At 36.6% G+C, this 22,841-nt stretch overlaps 1 protein-coding gene across 1 annotated transcript; it reads right to left on the bottom strand.

Moving 5' to 3' along the window:
* Positions 1-572: 572 nt before the first annotated feature.
* LOC143605035 (uncharacterized) lies at positions 573-1,223 on the bottom strand. Its single transcript, XM_077081296.1, has one exon. The coding sequence runs from the start codon at positions 1,221-1,223 to the stop codon at positions 573-575; it is 651 nt and encodes a 216-aa protein (XP_076937411.1).
* Between the last annotated feature and the right edge of the window lie 21,618 nt (positions 1,224-22,841).

Here is a 22,841-nt window from a genome sequence, read left to right as displayed (position 1 = left end):
ATAATATTTCTGTAATTGGCGTTTGTAGTTATGCTCGCGGACTGATGTCAATTCCCTCATTTCTTCAAGGAGGTTAGGATTCATCCGCAATTCTTTATCATTATCATTGATCATCAGATTTCGTGCGGATGGAATCCCAATTTCGGCCGGGATCATGGCTTCAGTACCATAGGTTAAGCTGAACGGCGCTTCAAAATTGCTAGAATTCTTCTGGGTACGAAAGGCCTAGAGTACATGGGGCAGTTCATCGACCCAACCGGCTCGTTTAGTGCCTAATATCGCCATAATCCCTTCCTTAATCGTTCGGTTGGTCCGTTCGACCTGACCGTTAGCTTGCGGATGGCTACGGATGTGAAAATCTGAGTAACATGAAGTTCTTTTAGCCACTCCTGTAATCCGCTATCCGCAAACTGGGTTCCATTGTCACTCACAAGTTCTTGCGGAAGGCCAAACCGACCAATTATGAATTCCCAAAGGAATTTCTTGACACTCGATGCCGTAATAAATGCAACTTGTTTAGCCTCCACCCACTTGGTGAAGTAATTAATGGCCACGATCAAAAATTTGACCCGTCACGGGGCTTCTACGAAAGGTCCCATAATGTCGATAGGCCATTTTTGGAACGGCCAAGCGGATGTCACCGGAACAAGCTCGTTCTTTGGACGCAAAGTATTGGAAGCATGGCGTTGGCAAGAATCACATTTCCTGATTTCTTGCATAACATCCATATGCATCCCTGGCCAGTAATATCCAGCGTTCTTTAACTTCACAACGACCATCCTCGGGCACGCGTCAAGGAAACAAATGCCTTTATAAACTTCTCTGATCAAGTAATTTGTGTCCTCCGCATCCACACATCTGAGTAGTGAGCCGAGGAAGGATCTCCTGTATAAGACACCGTCTTGTACTTGGTAATTCAAGGCTTTGTGTTTGATTTTTCGGGCCGCGGCCTTTTCCTCTGGTAAAATTCCTGATGACAGATAAGCCATGATTGGCGTCATCCAGGATTCTACACCAGTCTGAATTATCAGAACTTGATTATGTGGGGTTGATGGACGATCTAGGACTTCAACACGAATGTCTTTAGCAAAGTGCTCAAAATTTTTTGACGCTAACTTGATAAGAGCATCCGCTGACTTATTCTTGCTTCTCTTGATGTGAATAACTTTGAAGGAAGAAAATTGGAGAATCAAGTCTTTTTCTTGTGAAAAATATGAAGCCATTACATCGTTTCTTGCTTCATAAGTCCCATTAATCTATCCCGCAATCAACATAGAATCTACCCGCGCCTCTAGATGTTTCACCCCAAGTTTCTTGCCTATCTGCAAGCCTGCTATAAAAGCTTCATATTCAGCCTCGTTGTTAGTACTTTTAAAGTCTAACTTGATGGCGTATGTGAACTCATAGCCCTCAGGATTGACTAGCCTGAGGCCTGCGCCAGATCCCTCTCTGCTTGATTCTCTGTCCGTAAACAAGGACCAAATTTATCCCTGTTCAGGAGGTCTTTGGGGTTGTTGCTCGATCAAACATTCTCTTTCTTTGTGTTGCGGGACTTCAGTGAAGAAATCCGCTAACACCAGCCCTTTGATTGCTAGTCTGGGTTCATATTCGATCGCATGTTCACCCAGCTCGATGGCCCAGTTTGCCAATCGTCCAGACAATTCCAGCTTACTCAATACGTTCTTGAGTTTGTACCTAGTTAACACGTTGATGGGATGACCTTGAAAATATCTGCTGAGACGTCGGACAGCATAAACCAGTGCGAGGACTAATTTTTCAAGCATTGAATATCTGGTTTCCAGATCTGACAATGTCCTACTGACATAGTAGATTGGTGTTTGAACATTTTATCTGTCCGTCAGTAGCACGACCCCGATGGCAATATCAGACGATGACAGGTTTAATGTCAAAGGTTCTCCCGCATAAAGTGCTGTCAGAGTGGGTAATTCCATTAAGCACTTTTGGACCTCTAGGAATGCTTGTCAGAGTGGGTAATTTCATTAAGGTGTTGTCGGAAAATGTGACAAGTTAAAATGTCGGTTTTTGAAAGATATTGATTTATAATTATATAATATTAATAAAATGTCAGAAAATGTGTTTCAGTTACAGAAGTACGATCATGAGTGCAGACGAGAGTACTCAAGGCCTCCGAGTGGGAGATTGTTAGGTTCGTAGGCCTTTTGTTTTGGCCCGGTTTATTAGTTGAAGTCCAAAGGGCAGACGATTGGAGGGTGGCCGGGCTTCGGTTTGGATTTCTTGTTGGATAAGATGCAAACCCTAGTTCAATATATATTTTAACAACTCTATGTAATTGTAATTATTTGTCACTCAAAAAAGAATATCTTGTTGCCACCTGTGGACGTAGGTCAGTTTAGACCTAACCACATTAATCCACGTGTTCATTTATTTCTTTCGTGTTTGTGTCCGGTTCGTGTGTGTGTTTAATCCTAACACAAAAGACTCATATCCACGATTTTGGGAGGTTGACCAAGTGTATATTCCGTTGTCGTTTCATTTTGGTGATTGGTTACTCGTCCGTATGGATATGCGAACAATGGAAATTACCCAATAATGGACAGATAAAAGGTGGGGAAATGAAAAAAATTCAAAGCGCTAAAATGGAGATGCTATCATTGTTTTTCCCATGGTTTCTTGATCGTATACGCTACTGAAGAAAACTCGAATAATTCATACAAGAAAAAAGAAATGGTTATCGGTTTAAGTGAAGTTAACGTGCCTCAAGACAAGGGTAACACTTCTAATTCAGGGGTTCTGGTTTGTATGATAATGGAAATCTTGGTTAAAATGAAGCCCTTAGTGATTGAAAATGACGTTTATGAGGTATGTGTTAACTATCGACGTCAGATGGCTCATGAATTATATAAGTGGCGCGTGGAACCCGACCTTGTTTAGTGTTTGTTGTATTGGCATGATATTGTATATCTATTTATTTTATGTTATCCAAAATTTGTTGAAGTTGTGTCATTTGACTTTGTTACTTGTAATATTAATCGTGTGCGATGGTTGTGTATATAAGTCGTGTCTTGCAACATATTGAAAAGAACCTCCATCGGGCATTTTCCTTGGCGGTCCTCTTTACGAATCTTTTGTCCCTCATTGTACACGGTTTTGATGCAGGTCACATTTCTTTCATCCTTAGACTTTAAATTACATAAAACGCCACGTGGTGGCACTCGGTTTTGATACATATCATGTACCATAACCTTTTGAACAGGAGTAAGTTTACCTCCGTACGCGTGACCCTTGAAATGTTGAACGAGTTCATGGTTGTGTGTATCATTAACCACCCGCAACCTCCAACCATTTTATTGTCGCAAATAGTTGCCAATTAAGCTAAAATAGCAGCCGGTTTTAATTGTACCAGAACGCCTAATTGTCTCTGTACAATTGTATGACCCGTCATGATCACACTTTAGCCAAACTTTAACGACTTCTCCATCGGCGTTTGTCTTCGACCGTTGGGTTACTACGACAACACCAACTTCACGACCTATTGTTTTCGCCCAGTCCTTAAGTTCGTCGACAGACGAAAACAATTGAAAACAAATTTAACATTCTGTTAAAAACAATATCATTAAATATAAAATAATAGAAACATAATTTATAAATTATTTTATACCTCGTTGGTTGAAAATGGTGAGACATTGTCAGAAGTTTCACCAACACAATCGTCTTGATTGTCATCATCAGAAAATGACATATCTAACTAGTTTTTTTTATTATTAAATTTTTTGATATGTTAGAATACTATGCAGTGACACTATATAAGATCTATATATATTTGATTGTTAGAATATTATGTCGTGTCATATAATTAACGTGGAATCTTGTTTCACGTCAAATAATTTACCGAATATTATATCGTGGCAAATAACTGGCAGAATATTATATCGTGTCAAATAATTACCCTGCCTGTACGAGTCATATAAACTATACTGCTCGTATAAAACTGGTCATTCATGGGTCTTTCCATACATGTTACACTGAACTAACGAGTCGTATAGATTATACTACTCGTATAAGTCTAGTCAAACACTATTTAAAAAGCTGCGTACACATCTGAAAAGTTGGTATGTACGGTCTAAGAAGGGTGTATGATGATCCAAAATGACTCGTATAGGCTATACTAGTCGTAAAGAGGGTGTATGGGGATTATACGAGTAGTATAGGTTGTACAACTCGTATGGAAACCAACATCGTCTCGTATAAGCCATACGGCTCGTATAAGAATTTGGTCAAACATCTTTTTGAAAAAGCTGGTGGTTGTCAGTGTACAGATATCTATACGACTCGTATAAGCTATACGATTCGTATGAAGGGTGTCTAAATATTGAAGTTGGGTGTCTTATTAGCAGGATCCTATTTTTTTGTTATCCGAGGAACTTGAATTGTTGAACCCAAGACCTATTCATTCCAAACCCAAGTGTTTAAAGGCTTTCCCTTTATCAATGGATCAACACCCCATTGATATAAAAGTTTCCTAGGTTAGTAAAAAAAATATATGATAAACAAAACACATGTAGTACACAGGGTAATAATAAAACAGAAACGATAAATAAATGATAATATAAACATTTACAAACATTTTTGTTACTATCATAAAATTACCGACACTACAAGAAATCAGGGTGTTTACCTACACATAATTTACCTACACATAATTTACCTACACTTGTATATGTGTGGATAATGAATGATGCTAAATTTTCATAATAACTAACACATAATATGTGTTGGTAATATGTTTTAGCCACACTTGATGTTGATGGGAAAATCCCCCCCCCCCCCAAATTGACAATCATTTAAATGTCAAATTACCTACATATGTGACTAACTTTCATTATGTGTATATAATTAACTACATATATTTTAAAAAAACTAATATATTGTGGTAATTATTTATGTTTTACCAACAAATCATATTTGTAAGTATATATGTAGATAAAATACGTAAATAAAATTATATTTTATTGTTTAAATGACGTGGCAAAATATATACCTACACAACTTATAAATGTGTCATATGTGTAGATATTGGAACATATAAATTAACTAAATTTCCTTATATTTTATTTTTAAAAATGATATGGTAAAATAAATACCTACACATATTAAAAATGTACAATATGTGTAGATAATGAAACATATAAATTAAAAAATTTATATTTATTTTATTTTTTTATAACGACCCGGCGGAATAAATATTTGCACATATTAAAAAATGTACAATTTGTGTAGAAATTAAATAGATAAATGAAGTAAATACATAATCAATAAATGCACATGTATAAAAAATTTGTAGTGTAAATATTTGATACACTACAAGAAAAAGTGATTATGGAACAATTACTAGTAGTAACTAGTAAGGGTTATTATTGGTTAGTAATGGTACTTGATTGCCAATTAGTTCATTGATAGTTGTTTAAGGTCACGAGTGGTCAAGTGGTTTGGGTTATGGTCATTAATGGTTAAATATAGTTAGCTTGGGCCATTATTGGTTAGTGAGAATAATATAACAAATGCAAACTTTCTGTTGCATTATGGGTTGTATCCTACGTTTAAAATACTTGTACATTGCTTATGTCATGCTGATCTCTCTTCTCTTCTCTTCAGTATACATCATCAATTCATTCCTCCTTCTCTTCACCGACTATCTCTCATGGGTTGTATCTGGACTTTTGGTGGCGATGGTGTGGTGTTGTGGCGGACGACAATGATCTTTGTTTGCTCCGTCGTGGTTCATGTTTTACAGGTTAGTCGTATTGTTACTCAATAATCAACCTTCAATTACATGGTAGTCGTTCTATTATTCAATAATCGGTCTTTTACATGGAATCGCAGTAAAAGTCAATAATCTATTGTAGCTTGGAATTGTTACTTTTGATATGGAGAAACCATAATTATTGATTATTTGGGTTTTTTTTTTGTTTGAAACCTAATATTGAGCTTCCATTGAATCTTTATAATGTGTTAGTCATATCATGTTGGGAATTTTGTGTGTTAAAAGGGAGTCGATGATAGGAGTCGTATCGTGGCTATGATGATTGGTTTAATATAAGGAGCGGAGTCATATCGTGGCGAGGCAAAATCCGGATGGCATGGTCATGACTATGCAACTGGGATTATGCGGCCACTCCGATTCCCCACTTACAAATTTGAGCCTCCACGATCCTTTCTTATTTGATCCCTTTGAATTCTATAAAAGGCGAGGTACATTAAAGTCTTGAAATTGGCATTCGGTTATTCTTTTTCTGCATGTACATTTGTTGTTACTTACCGTGCAACAGGCTATGAATAAATGTGTATTTCGCTAATTGGGCTTTTAGTTTAAAGGTTTGTTGGTTTAAAGTTTGTTGTCCGGTTCAGAATCGGGAACAGTTAGTGGCGGTGGAGCTGGTGACAATTGTCTGTTTTTGGTGTGTAATTGAAGTGACAAATGGTGTCTGCACATAAAAGGTTGGTGTTCTTAATTAATCCATCAACCTTCAATTATATTTGTGTTTGTTTTGTTTTGTTTTGTTTATGTAATGAATAAATTATAGGTAACAAGTGGTGTGTGAAGGACAAACATTTTGCTGATGCCATGATTTAATCTCTACAAATTCAAAGACTCCCCATTTTTTTGAAAGGTTGACTTCTTTCATGACTTCCCACTGCAGTTAACCCTTACAACAATTTACCTAACAGGGTTCAGTATAACTGCAGATGTTGCAGCCAACATCTCTGCCAATATCATTATGAACGGATGCAAGTCCAAAGTAAACAGTATGAATGTCTATTAAGTACTTTGTATTATGATGTTATGTAAAAACTAAACAATTAAGATGAAAGTGTAATGTCTTAAGGAGGAAAGAATGTAAAACATTCTAAATATTCAAACATTGTACCCGATCATTATAGCTTTACATGACTAGCTGCATTTATTTAGTGGTTTACTTTAATTTGTCTAATTTTTTTTCGTAACTCTCAAATCGACCGTTGCGGGGGGTCAAAATACTAGTTATTTTTTAATTTGGATACATGATGGTCAATTGGACTCGTTGATAGTCAATTAAGGTCACTTGTGGTCAACTGGTTCCGGATTTGCAGATTACAGTCAAGTGGTTGCGGCTTTGTCAATTATGGTTAAATAGAGTCGATGCTTGTAAATTATAGCTACTTATTGTCAATTAAGATCGTTTATCGTCTATTATAATTGGGTATTTTTCAATTAGATTGGATCCTTATAGTTTGGTTAGAGTTAACGATGATCAGTTAAAGTTGTTGATCATTGTTTTTGGTTGTTATTAGTTAATTAGGTATTAGTGTCCATGTACGATATACGAGTGTAGTTAATCAGGGCCATAAGGCATTTGACTCATGGGTTTTGGATTACATCAAAATGTAGGTAGAAATATTGTGTCTCAAAAATATATTTAAAATTTAATAAACATTACGTTGTCTAGAAAAAATTAAAAGTATATTATATTTGACAGGAGTTTGTTTCAAATAAATGAAGTTTATTTAAAAATTATATTATATTCAAAGTTTTATTAAATATAATATTTTAAAAGTTATAAGTTTAAAAAACAAAAAATCATAAATTTTCATCTTTCCCCTCAAAATATTTTCCATTTTTCTTAATCCTAAATTGACTGACGTCCTCTCCCCTCAAATTCCTCAATTGCCTTCTCAAAATCCCTAATCTAGATCTTTTCTTAGTATATTCTCGATCTATCGGTTTACACCACCTCGCCATTAAACGACTCAACCGCGTTTTTGATGAAGGTGGTAATCTAACAGTATGATATTTCATTTGCATACAAAACACTCTCAAGGCTATGATTTGTGCATTGTTTAGGGCTAATGTTTTCTATCTAAAAGATTAGAAGATGCACACCAACTACTCGATGAAATGCTTCAACCAAGTTTTCAACATACAAATTACAGGCCTTGTTCATGTCATCTGGTATTTCTTTTTTGATGTATTTTATTTCTCATATAACCCATATATTATTCTACAATAGCTTTTAGAAGGTTTAAATATTATAAAAAGCATCTTTTGTTGCCCTGTCAATATATCCAGTATAAAGAATGGGTGGAAGCTATTGACCAAGTTGGATTAATTATTCATAAGCCATTGTATAAAAATTGGTAACATAATATGCTTAAATTTATTTTAATCATGTGTACAACTGGTTCTATTTTTTTTAGAGATTTATTTATTAAGCTAGGCAAATCTCTAGATCGTGTTGACTTTATCTTCATAATTTACCACAGAATTTTTGAATGCTGGTTAAATACACGTTTCAAGGATTTGAATGAACAAATATCTTCGTTGGGTCAATGTTTTCTTTTTGTTTCATAATTGTTGCTACAACAAAGATAAGACCAATGATAGTGAATGGACTGGTTAGGCTAACAGACTTCAAGGGTTCAGGTTAGCCTAACGCATGTCGTGGTGTCCCTCTACGTTTGCAAAACGTAGAAGGAGGTTCATTAGTTTGTTGTTTGATATTGTTACAGTTCACCAAGGATCAGGAAACGTGATGTTTGGAATCGGTTTTAGGATGATGTTCTTGGTGAAGCTATGAAGTTGTTGAGGTAAGAAAGAAATAAGCAAGAAGCATATTTCTCAAGAAAGAAGAGAAGATAAGGGAGAGTATGTTATCTGTCCAGATCTTGTTGTGTTTATGTTTGTGGCTAAGTCTTTCTTATATAGGAGAAGAGACTTAAGCCTTTCGTCCAGTTCTAACTAAACTAGTTCCCCTCCAATTTTCCTAGAGAGTTGACCTTTGTGGGCGGGAAGGTTTGGACCGCTGGTCCATAATTAAAATAATAATACTTTGTCTGAGCATGTCCTTTGCTCAGAGGAGACAAGGATGTGAACAGTGATTTGACATCGTACTGTAGCACGTGGGTACTTGTTTACATAAGTTTGGGCGGGAAATGAAGCTTTTAACCTTTTAACCTTTTTAGCGTTAATGTGTTCCAGCCATTTTATTATTTCCTTGGGCCACCCCCGTCATCAATGACCTTTTATGTTGGGTCAAATTCTTGTAGCTCTTAGTTTTGTTACTTGTTTCTAACTTACAAAATATCTATTAGTAGTTTTCTTAGTTATGAACATAACCCATAGGAAACATAAAACAAAATATCTTGGGAAATAGAGTAATTAAAATCATAGTTAATTTTAATTGCTTTAATTTAAAATTGAAATATAATCTATGTTTCACCAATTCTCAGCTGGCCTAGTGTAGCATTCCATGTCACCACTAGGTGAACATTTATTAGTTCTTTTGAATGTATTCAGTGTGAAACAGTTCTTAAATCAGTTTAGTGGGTCTTTGAATTGGTGAAATTAACCTATGAAACTTTATATTTAGGCTTGATTAGTTTACTTGTGAGCAGTGAGCTAGTGATGTTACCAAACATGTGGAAGTTGAGAAAACGAGTTGGAAATGAGCAAAGAGATTGAAGTGGATCATGGAAAGAAAAGTCGAGCTAGAAGCTATGCGGAAAGATATTGACCCAACGATAAAACTTGAATATATGATGTCGAAGCTTATGCAACAATTACCAGTTGAACATTTTGAGGTGACACTAGAGTGCGGATCGTTGAGTAAATTTAATTTATTATTTTCTATAAATTTGTTAGTGACATATGATTACTTTTTGTATTTTCAATTTAAGTATTTCAATTTCTATAACTTGTATTTTTGTTTGGGTTTGAACAATGATGTTTCAATATTTGTAATTTAGAATGGTAATTTGGTCAAATATGTTTTATATCGCTTTTGTATTTGTTTATATATATTTGATAATTATTACCTACATATATTGTGATTATTGTTTACACATAAGTATACATTTACCAACATATCTATATTTCTTTTTACGGATATTAAAATCAATACCTACACATTCATCAATATTACTTACACATAATATTATTTTTACCTACACATAATATTACTTTTATCCACATATAAATATATTTTGGCACATGTCATCACAGCCATGTCACACGCCATGTCGCATGCCACGTTATCTAACATCTAAACAAATCAATATACTTATAACCACACATATTTGTTAGTTTCAGCAACACATATATGTATAGGTATAACGTACTATCTAGCTACACATAACTGATGTGTTGGTAATGATCTATCTCAACAGTCCTGAGTCAGCACATCATGACACTTGATTTATGTGTAGGTAATGGTATATACCAACTCATAATAGGCTTCTACCCACACATACTATGTGTGGTTAAAGACTCAAATTTCTTGTAGTACTATTGCATACAAGTAATAGACATTAGTGTTTTGTAGTAGTTAACAAACGTTACAAAATTTAAAGTTTTCTATTAGTAAGCTTTCATGAAGACTACATATATATAGGTCATGTTGTACAAAGTTATATAGAAATTTGAATATAACTCTTTGATTTCAAACCAAAGTAATAAAATTTGAGAAATCTCATTTCATAAATTGGATTTAATCAAAGAAACAAAAGGATATAATTAATTTATCGAAACCCATGTTTCTACCAACGAATCTCCTATGAATGTTTTAATTTTTTATTTCATTCGACAAATCGATACCCATGTTGATGAATATCGATTGAAACACATGTAAAAACAAGAAATTTAAAAAACCTTATAATTCCAATGCAGAAGACAAATGCAAAAGTAGACGACGATCGTTAACTGAATATGTATAGTCTAATCACATTTATACTTTGCATTAGGGTATAAATATTATAGAAATAGGGTTGAGGATTAAATAGAATTGTTAGGTTTAAGCCTGAAGGATGGAAATGAAATTGCTTTTGAAATAGTCTGGTTGTTTACATAACCCGCTATATGTGAATTGAACTTTAATTTTAATGAAAAGGAAAAAATTAAAAAAAAAAGTCAAAATGTCATGTGTCAATTTAAAGAAATTTGATGAAAAGTATTTTGATGAAGAGGAAAAAAATTAAAAAAAATGTCAAAATGCCTTGTAGAAAATTAAAGAGATTGGATTAAAAGTATTTTAACGAAAAGGAAAAAATAAAAAAATATGCCAAAATACCATGTAACAATTTAAAAAGATTTGATGTAAAGTATTTTAATGAAAATGTCAAAATGTCATATGGTAATTTAAAAAGATTTGATAAAAAGTATTTTAATAAAAATGAAAAAATAAACAAAAAATTCATCAAAATGCTATGTGACAATTTTGAAGAGATTTGATGAAAAGTAAGAAAACAATTATTATTGAAAATCCACTCTTTATTATATATGTAGATGTAGATAGTAAATGATGGGGTGTGAAGAACATCGACGTATCTTATTTTAATAGGCATAGTAACTTGATGTAACAATTCGTGCAACTAATAAATGGAAGTACATAAGGCATACCTATCACATCTACCTCTGGCAGAATCACAAAAGTAACAACATGCAACAATAAAATGTAACATCCCGTTTTATAGTTTCGGTTAATAAAATGAAAACATGAGTTATTATGAGTCGGGCTAGTGTTGGGTTAAATGGGTATGGATTATGGACTTGGACTAGGAAGGAAAGAAGGAAAGACCATAGGCATAAGCCCATGATCCATAATTAGATAAACCTTAATTACCAAATAATTCATTCATTTACACATATTTCATACACCACCCAAAACACACACTTAAGTTTTCTCTCTAGTTTCTCTCTTTTCTCTAGCCGAACCAAGAAAGAAAACCGATCCCGATCCAAGGTAATGATAGTACGATATTGTATGAGCTCAAACCCGTTAGATTTAGTCACGAAACGACGAGCCGAAACCTTTAAATCGTTAGAGTCATGAGATCCGGGTGGAATCGGGTATTAACCGAGCAAAAGATGAGCCTATGGCTCACCCTAGCTCAGATCTGGATCAAACGGGACGAAAAACAGTGAAAATGGTGCTGAAACCCGTTTTTCCAGCCACTGCCCGGTTTTCCGGCGGTGACGGCGCCGAAAAAGCGGCGGGTACGAGGTTAGTATGTCAGAGAATGTTTCTGACATTCTCTAAACTAACCATAATTCGTTAACGAAGAATTAACGAACTAGAGGCAATTCGTCAGTTGATTCGTTAATGAAAGCTTAACGAACTAACCTTAGTTCGTATCCAAATTCGTCAAAGAAAAGATAACGAATTAACCCCAATTCGTTATGGCCATTCGCTAAAAGGAGATAACAAACTAGAAGGTCCAATTCGTTATAGACGGGTCATTCGCTATGAGGTTCAATTCGTCAAAGGACTAGTTCGTTATAAGGTCCAATTCGTTAAAAGGACCAGTTCGTCATAAGGTCCAACTCGTTACAAGAACTAGTTCGTTATGATACCCAATTCGTTAAGAACCAAGTAACGAACTAGAAGTTTGATAAATGACAGAACAGTCCCTGAACTTAGAAAAAAAAGAATAATTTAATTACAAAGAAGCCCTTGAACTTTTAAGTTAGCAAATTTATTAATGATTTAAAATTCTAATGGAAAATGTGTTAAGACAGTTAATGGAAATAAAAATTTTTCATTGGACCCTGCTATGGGCTCTGCCCCTTGGACCCTGCTGGGGGCTACCGCCCCTAGAACCCCGCTGTCCCCGGACCCCCGTTCATTGAGGACAATAATTAAACTAGAAACACTGGGTAGTGATAGTTAAATTGATACGTGTAATTGTTATACAGTTAGTCGCGCACAGTTCAAGAAGGGAATAACTATTAACGGTGAACGTAACCGCATTCAGGTGAGTTTTAGCCCCATTCCTTGTTATGTCTTTGGGGCTGTGTGCATACTCGATGTGATAGTTAATACACTTACCTTATGCCATGTATGATTTATATGTTAATTATGTATATCTTGAATGTGAACGAAAGCTTATTGGTACGTGAACGATCTTCAGATAGTGCATGTATTGACAAGGGAGGTATGTATTTAATAAATGAATGTGTCTGATAGATGTATGTACAACATATGAATATGTTTGAATGAGTAAAGGATGTATATGTATGTTACGAGTATGTAAAGACAGAATGTACGAAGATGGAGAAGTAAGGGATCAGACCCTAATAATATCTGAGATAGAGAAAAAAAGGATTAGACCCTAATAATATCTGAGATAGAGAAGTAAAGAGGGATCAGACTCTACTAATATCTGATACAGACAAGAAAGAGATCAGACCCTAATAATATCTGAGATAGACAAATGACAGAGAGATCAGACCCTAATAATATATGAGATAGAAAAGGAAGGGATTATACCCTTATAATATCTGAGATAGAATGGACAGTAATTATAAAGTGTGAAAGTATGTATGAAATTATGTAACGAAAGTAAATCAGTAAAGTAATTATTATGTATATTCGGGTGCATAATTGAAGGTAAGTATATGTACTGTATAATGTGTGATTAACTAGAACTCACTCAGCGTAACTGACTTTTAGTATGCACGCAGGTGAGTAGAATGAGGCAGCTGGCTTGAGCGGGGACACATGACTATAGAATAAGAGTTTGACATCTGAAGACTCAAGTTGTTTTCATGATTTGATGTTTGATTTGAAAGACAAGAATGTTTGATTAAAACAAGTTATGAATTATTATGTAATGTTTATGAAAGTTTTTATATTTCGCGTAAAGTTTTAATTAATTATGATATTTAAAACTGCGTTTATAAGTAAATACAACGCCAAAAGTGAGGCACCGGTAACACCAAAAGTAAGGCACCGGTAACAGGGCCTTACATAAAATTAGCTTAATTCAATATAAATTAAACACAATTTTGATAAATATGAGAAACTGCAACTTAGGTGCTGTTTGTTTTTGCAGACATAAACTGTCTGCAAGCTTATTTCATCTGTTTTCATGTCTGCAACTGAAGATGTGGTCTGAAGATCTGCAAGCTGAAAATATAAGACTGTTTGTTTTTATAAGCTGATACTGTCTGCATAACTGTCAAACTTATCTCACAAGATAGAAGTCATTTATTCAAGTTACATCTAGTTTTTAGTCTTTGCTTGCCATGCCGATTTGGTTTTGGTGGGTGGTGGAAGGTGGTGGTGGTGGATGGTGGTAGTGGCGGCGGACGGTGGGTAGTGGCGGTGGATGGTGGTGGTGGACAATGGGTGGTGGTGATGGATGGTTTTGGTTGGCGGTGGACGGTGGTGGTGATGGATGGTGGTGGTGGTGATGGATGGTGGTGGTGATGGATGGTGGGTGGTGGACGGTGGTGGTGATGGATGGTGGTGGTGGTGGCGGACGGTGGTGGTGATGGATGGTGGGTGGTGGACGGTGGTGGTGATGGATGGTGGGTGGTGGACGGTGGTGGTGGCGGTGATGGATGGTGGTGGTGGTGGCGGTGATGGATGGTGGTGGTGGTGGTGGTGGGTGATGGATGGTGGTGGTGGCGGTGATGGATGGTGGTGGTGGTGGCGGACGGTGGTGGTGATGGATGGTGGGTGGTGGACGGTGGTGGTGATGGATGGTGGGTGGTGGACGGTGGTGGTGGCGGTGGATGGTGGTGGACGGTGGCGGCGGGGTACGGGGGTGGTGGTGGCGGCGTACGGTGGGTGGTGGTGTTGGCGGACGGTGGTAGGAGCAGTGGATGAGAGGGTGGCTGCAAAGGGAGAAGAGTAGGGTTTTTTTGTGAAGATGTTTTAAGCAAGATTTCCTTGCTTTTCTTTTAAGATGAAAGAAGATAACTTCAGATCTGTTTTAAGAAAAAAAACAAACAGTCTTCAAGGGTAATGTCTGCGCGCCTGCAGACATTAGCTCCCTTGAAGATGTTTGAAGAAAAAACAAACACCCCCTTAGAGCCCCACATTTTGGATCCCTAGAAGGAAAAATGTAGAATCTTTTGTATATTTATATTAAAATATTATTGGTCTATGATTTAGTCAATTACAAAAATAATTAGATCATATACAACAGGCAAGTATGGTGTATGATCACCACAAATATGAATCCCCTGAAAAAAAACTCAAATTAAATTCTAGGATTTACTCAAAAGAACCCGTTGGAAAGGGGTTTAACTCATATTTTTTTTTATTGAAATTACCTTAACACCCTTTGATAGATGAATACAAAAAACAAAATCCTAAATTTGCAAGTTCAATATTTTAATTTGGAGATCTGATTTACCTTCTGGTCGGAAAAGAGACTCCACCCGCCATTGCCAAGGTGAAATCTTCACCCGAATTTGAATCACATCATAGTCTGATGTCGCAAATCGCGTTGTTAGACTACGCTCTCTGCTTAATATCAATATAGTTGACAAGGTATAATACAACTATCATATTTCAATTCATATATAAACATAAAATAGTGACTAAGGCATCATTCCAAGAAGTTCCAAGATTAGAGCCAAGTGGTCCTATAAAGTTAATAACCAAATGCCAGATTATCAATTTAGTAAACTCACATGAACAGAATATAACATTAGACGTAAAATCTTTGGGATTTGTATTTTATACCTCCTCTCTGTCATAATTGTCACCACTATGAGGAAAAAACAGAACTTTGCCTGTTGTAAGCTCAATGCATATAATTATAATCCTCAAACCTGTAAATGCATAAATAAAGTTTTAAATGAATTAGAAAATGATCAATTGATGCATAAAGTATATCCCACAAACAAAACCTTTAGTCATTGTTTGAAAGCTTTTAAACCAACCGACCGACCGAAAGTAAACTAGAAGAGCCGACTGTCAAACCAAACGGTGACCGGTTTAGGCGGTTGCACGGTTTCAAGCCAACCCGTCAAGGCCGTCTCAATGTTCGTGGAGGCCTAAAGCGAACTAATGTTGAGGCCTTTCTAAAAAATTCATTTGTGTAAACCCAGCTTGGGACTGGCAATAATAAACTAATAAAATATTTGTTTCTTTAACCTTTTAGATTGACCCGATTCAAACTTCCGAATTGCATTTGATATTATAAAAAAATCTAACTATAAATAATCTATGATTCTAACCATCGGTCGCCATTAGCTTATGTCCTTATTTTTAATACTATGGGTGCCATAATAAAAGGATAAATCATTCAATGACATGTGTGTCACTCTTAACTTGACGTCTTGACCTATCAAGTATCTACAAGTTCTAAATAAAAAAACCCAGTTTAGTTTCTAAAGATGTAGTACATAACCTGTATAAAATTAGGGGACTATAAATACTGGATGTCCAAAGCCATTGCCTTATTGGGCTGACCCATGGGCCGGGCCTGCAACCCGTGAACACCTCTACACAACAAGCCAATGTCACATGTAATAAACCAACAAAAGAATAACCAGTTGAAAAGGAAAAAGCAAGTATTAGAAACTTTTTAGAACAAGAATGGTAGATCATTAGTTGATAGTAGAACGAGAGTCAATGTAGCAGCAGATCTAATGACTCAGGAGTCGACTATTTTAAATTTTCAAATCAGATTCAAAGGCCACAAACATTAATTAAAAAAATAAACACAGCGCCACCCATCTGTTCTTAACGATTAAATAAGAGTGATAAATAGGTAAGGTAATCAATGAATTATTGGCAACATAGATGCCTTTTATGAATGAGTACTATTAAACAACTAACAACAATAAATACAGAAGATTACGTAATGAGCATATATTTGAGTTTACAAATGCATACCGCACGCCGACCAAGGATGTGTGTTCTGGGTGGACGATGAGCAATTAACGAAGGGATATATGCTATGTTCAATCGGAATGATCTGAAGAATCAACGATTGATAAACAGGGAAAATCATTGTTGAGGGAGGGCAAAATCGAGATTATAATAAAAAGGACCAGAATGAATAAAAAACTGGGTAAGGCGGATGAATGGATTACATTACATATATAGATTTAGAGGGAATCACATTTCACACGTAATACAAGACTCCTTTCCGATGTCCAACCAAACACGCCTCATTGTTATCACCATTGAATGAGGTAATCCATTCCTTCACACCAAACACTGCCTTAATGTTTTGGGGTGCGATAAAAAGCTTGGCATCTTGGAGATCAATGAGTTGTGATCCAACTGCTATGTGTTCTGTTTGTAATCCTATATATATATGAGAGGATAGTGTGATCCAACTGCTTTGTACATGTTCATTCTAGATATAAATTTCCAAGTTGTGCATAAAGTACTACAAATGTCCAAGAGACAAAAATAAATGTAAAATGTCTCCAAGATAGCAATGTCCTCAAACCTAAATAATAAAAAACGTTTCAATGTCTAAGCTCAAGAAGAGAAGAATGTCTTCAAAAGTGAGAGAATCATCAACCATGCGTGGACCGGTTGTTGATTTTAACTCGAAGCCGAATTGTGACGCGACCTCCAAGAAGTTCGATGCACGTTTGCATATGATCATCATCTTTTAAAACTACCCAAGCAGTATCCCTGGCCAGGTACTCAAGAGAAAATGCGTCTCTTTGTAGCGTCAAGGCCTGGGCAACGCTTTGCCAACGCTTTGCCGCACCTTTTCAAAAGATATGTCGTCCTTAGAAACATTGAATAAGTAAAGGTTATGATCATGCAAAACTCTAAACTCCAGCTCTTTTTTATCTTCATCTACAGCTTTCCTTTCCCTTTTCAAGTTTCGTCCTGAAACTATTTATATTTAGACATCCGTTAACAAGCAATTTAGTAATAAACTGTGTGATTTATTTTAATCTCGAATCATATATTTATTTGTATCAATGGCATCAACCCTAACCTCAACTAAATTATAATCGTGTAATCCGAACCCAACCTCTTTAACACGATATTATCAGACCGAGTCAAATGGGTTGGTAGGGTTATAATCAAGTCATAAACATGAGTTGACAGATCCACCACATCTCCAGTTAAATAAAAAAGGGTAAAGCCCACACAAACCATATGTCAACCGAAAACCACATTATTTTGTTGTTGTTCTTAGGGCACCCGAAACCCAAACTAGATCGACTCGAAAAACCCGAACCAAAGTAATTCGGGTTGGTTCTTGGTGTGATTCTAGGCTTCGGGTCAACCCGAATAAACTATTTGTATAAAAACATGATATTATTAGGTGCGTACACCATATGCGGAAGACTCTACACGTTCCACTTGTTCCTATTCCATCTATTATGGCTGATCGACCATTTATTGTTTGTATATCCTTTCTAATAGCAAGAAAATGTTGCTTTACTAGATTATTATGTTTATTTACATAACGAATAAAGAAGAAAATGTTGCTTTACTAGATTATTATGTTTATTTACATAACGAATAAAGAAGAATATGCTGCTTTAAATCTTGAAATAAAATACTCAAATTCCACAGTATAGTTGTTTGTTATAAATAAATCAAATCAAAGCCTGAAGCAATCGAATTCAATGTGAAAGTAAAAACGAACCTGTAGCGGTTGAACTCATGATCTTAAATCAATAACTATTAGCTTTGATTGATTGACTTTCGCCCTATTCGAATAAGATTGTGAGATTTAGGTCTAAAAATAAAAATAAGATAGATAAAGTTCCAATTGTTTGCCACTGAAAAACCCTACCAATAAACGGACCTTTAATTCCGAACGAGGTTTGAAAGTTGAGGTTTGATGAGACGAATGAAAATGAGGTTTGAATTGGGAGCCTTTTGTTTCAACCAAAGAATAATAATTGTGTTTTTTTTTCCATTGAAATTACGCTGTATAGGGATGAAAATGAAACAAATTTGTCCATTTAAAAACGGGTATGATACTTGCTTTAGTACCACTTTTATCTTTTTTTAAAAAACATCTTTACTAAATTTGGTATCGGTACCGTACATGTACTTTCGGGTACGATACTTGCTTTGCTACAACAATCTATAATACCACAACCACAACCAAAACCGCAATAACACAACCAATACATAATACCAAAACATACAAAGTCTTCCAAAAACTTTTTATCAAAATGTTTAAAACAAAAGAGTAAACTGCGATTTTCGTTCATATGGTTTGTTCAAATATGCGGTTTTAGTCCATTAGTTTCAAATTTGCGGTTTTAATCCCTGTGGTTTCATTTCACTTGCAATTAAACCCAACCACACTAACCCTGTTAAGTCTGGTTATTAATCCCTTTGGTGTACCCCTCAGCTGAGAGGTAGTTTTGTCATTTTTCTATCAAAATTATCCATAGCCATAATTCGCAAGCACCTTCACGTGAGGGCTAGGGTGTATTTGGGGGAAAGGGACATAAATGCCCCTCACGTGAGGGGCAAACTGATGAGTTTAATAACTAGACTTAACAGAGTGGGGTCCTGTTTAATTGCAAGTGAAATGAAACCACATGGACGAAAATCGCTAGTTTGAAACTACTGGACTAAAACTGCAGGTTTAGATAAACTCTAGGGACGAAAAGCGTAGTTCACTCAAAACAAATTTAACTTATGCAAAGAAAGTTACCATTCGTTTAATCTTCGTTTGTCATCTTTTCATTTTCCATTTTACTGTTCTTTGTTTATTGTTTCCTTAACTTCTATAGAAAAAAAGAGAGAAAGTTAATAAATGTTATTCGGGTACGGGTATTCGGGTAACAATCTTATCCCTAGGTGAAGGTGGATGATAACGAAAGAGGTAGTGTCCGAATTATGGTTTTAAGTAGTGAAGAAGAGAAGAATGCCTTCAAAAGTGAGAGAATCATCAACCATGGTGGACCGGTTGTTAATTTTAACTCGAAGCCGAATTGTGACGCGATTTCCAAGAAGTTTGATGCACGTTTGCATATGATCATCATATTTTAAAGGAAAATTGGTTTTAAATAATCCAAACTATGGCCTATTGGTAAATATTCATCCCAACTTTACACTTGCCTCCTGGCAGTACCAACTACTTATGAACTTGTTTTTAACGGGCCGCGACTAATGGATGTTAACTCTGTTAGTATTTGTCTGACGTGGCGATCCCAGCTGTCAAAAATCAGATTACGTGGACGTCTACGTGGCGGCTGACTGTGTATTTCAAATATATGTATATAGAGAGAGATTTACTCTCTCTCCCCCCCTCTCTCTCTCTATCTCTCTTCATCTTCATCCACCATCACCCGCCCCACCTGTCACCACCATTTGCCACCGGACCACCGCCATCGCACCACCTGCCACCATCAACCTCTCTTACCGCACCATAAGAGTTGTACCACACGAATCCTGTATCTATATCCCTCTTATCCAAATCTAAACCCTAAATTCCAAATTCAATTTCTCAATCAAAATCTTCAATTCCACCTTCCAATTACTCAATAAACCTAGGGTTTCAATTTCATGTGCCAATTTAATGGATAAACAATGCCGGAGCTGCGAAGTGGAGTCCGTCGTGCCCGTGCTTCACCTGTAGTCGATAAAAAGCCCCAAGATTAACAAGCGATTGGATCGGTTGGCAGCTGGTTGGGTGAAGCCAAGAGCTGTGGCGGAGCGTGAGGCGGCGGCGGTTGAGACGATGGCGGATGCGAGTGGCGGGTTGAGTGCGAATAAGGTTACCGATCAGGAGGAAGAAGGGAACACTGCTCCGTTTCCGGATAGGGTATAAATGTCTTATTATTATTATTATTATTATTATTATTATTATTGTTATTATTATTATTATGTTATAATTTTGGTTATTTGCTTGAAATGTTTAATTGATGTTAGTTAATGATGATCTAATGTGAATTTATAAGTTAAGTTTTTAATAATGTTTACAATAAAAACGGATGTGATGTGGTTTTCCAATCTCCTTTTGGTGGTGGCCGATTGTGATGGAGGTGGTGGTGGTCACAGATGGTGTGGGTGGTGGCGGTCACAAATGGTGTGGGTGGTGGTGTCGGTGGTGGCCGATTATGATGGAGGGAGAGAGAGAGAGAGAAAGAGAGAGAAGAATACTTATATTAATTTTATACATAAACCTTAATACACAGTCAGCCGCCACGTAGACGTCCACGTAATCTGATTTTTGACAGCTGGGATCGCCACGTCAGACAAAGACTAACAGAGTTAACATCCGTTAGTCGTGGCCCGTTAAAAACAAATGCATAAGTAGTTGGTACTGCCAGTAGGCAAGTGTAAAGTTGGGATGAATATTTACCAATAGGCCATAGTTTGGATTATTTAAAACCAATTTTCCTATTTTAAAACTACCAAAGCAGTATCCCTAGCTAGATACTCAAGAGAAAATTTGTCTCTTTGTAGCGCCGAGGCCTGGGCAACGCTTTGCTGCACCTTTTCAAAAGAGATGTCGTCCTTTGAACACTGAACATGTAAATGTTATGATCATACACAAATATAAGTTTTCTCCTGAACTATTTTAATTTAGACATTCAATAACAAACAATTTAGTAATATATTGTGCTATAACCAGACTTATTTTAATTTCGACTTATATTTATTTGTGTTAATGATATCAACCCTAATATAAACTAAGTCATAATCGTATAACCCGAACCCAACCTCATCAATCCAATTATCCGAACGAGTCAGTTAATAAAAAGGTTGACAAATTCACATCTATAGTTAAACAAATGGATAAAAAGGCCAACTGAAGAAACACTAAGTGACCCCGGGCAGATTACGGATAATCTGGGGGTTAAATAGATGTTTCCCACGAGGGTTAGTTCCGGCAAAGATGGTTATTCTTTAGATGACCTGCAAAACAGACACCGTGAGCTCGTCACTGAGAAGGGGGGGGGGGGTTCCTCCTTGTGACCACCCTCCGGCGTGAGAATCAGACTAGATTGCTCTGAATATAAGTGTATATTAAGAGAAATAGCTAGTGAAGATAAGATACAAGATAATGATACCGTTCCAAGGTGTTGGAGTATTTATAGCCGAAGGTAGGTTTCCAAGCAGGTACAGCCAGCTATATAATATTCCTTTTCTACCAACTGTGGGCTACGCACGCGCCATGCTGGTAGTTGGTGGGTAGGCAGCGGCTGATAGTGACATGGCCGGCTGTGTACTATTCCTTTTCCGCCGGCTGTGTACTATTCCTTTTCCACCAACTGCAGGCTATGTACGTGCCACGGCAAGGGTTGGTGAGTAGGCAGCGGCTGATAGTGACATTTTGTACTAGAGCGTGCTCCTCGTACTGTTGTCGGTGAGCTGTCACCCTGTGATTGGTTCATGGGCTGCTTTGGTCAGATCTTGTCTATTTTGTCCATACCTTGGCAGGTATAGTACAAAAGATCTTCCAGAAGCGTACGGACTGGCTCATTTGGGCGGGAGTATTCCCGCCTTACTCATTCCTTCAGGTGACACTGAATTATTGAGAGTTAGTGCCTTGTGCGTGTAGCCTTGCTATTAGTGCGGGTAGCCTTCCCTGATGGCTTGTATCCGCAACTGCGGGAACAGGCGGGGTACTTCACCATTGGGAGGCTTTTCCTGCGGGAACAGCTGGCGTACTGCGCGTAAGGTCTTCATCTCTGAGCATGGTTGGTCCTGCGGAACCAGTTGGTCCTTGCGCAGACGTCCCTCTTCAAGGTGAGTCTTGCGGGTCCAACTGGGCTCTGCTGGGACCTACCTCTTCACCAACCCACGCAACAAGTTTATTAAAATATGTCAACCCAAAACCACATTATTTTATTGTTGTGCTATCTCTGGTTATTTTTGCATCTGTCAAAATACGGCGGTGGGGATGTTTAAAGTCGAATAGTTGTGGATAGAAATAAAATCGTTTTTCTAGTTGTTTATAAATCAAATGCTGAAGAAATCAACATCGGATGCGAAATAAAAAAACAAACCTGTAGCCAGGGGCATAGCCAGAAATATTTTCTTAAAGGTTCGGAAAATTTTGAAGGACGGGCGACCAATTGTCTATCACTTAAGTTTGGGTTTTCCACGAGTTCGATGTCAAAATACATGAATATATAA

This window comes from Bidens hawaiensis, unplaced genomic scaffold, assembly GCF_021521415.1.
Source record: "Bidens hawaiensis isolate Kalapana, Puna unplaced genomic scaffold, B.hawaiensis_p1.1 tig00067701_1, whole genome shotgun sequence".
NCBI classification, from domain to species: Eukaryota; Viridiplantae; Streptophyta; class Magnoliopsida; order Asterales; family Asteraceae; genus Bidens; species Bidens hawaiensis.
Note: the sequence above shows the minus strand (reverse complement) of the source record. Positions and strands in the feature narration are given on the sequence as shown.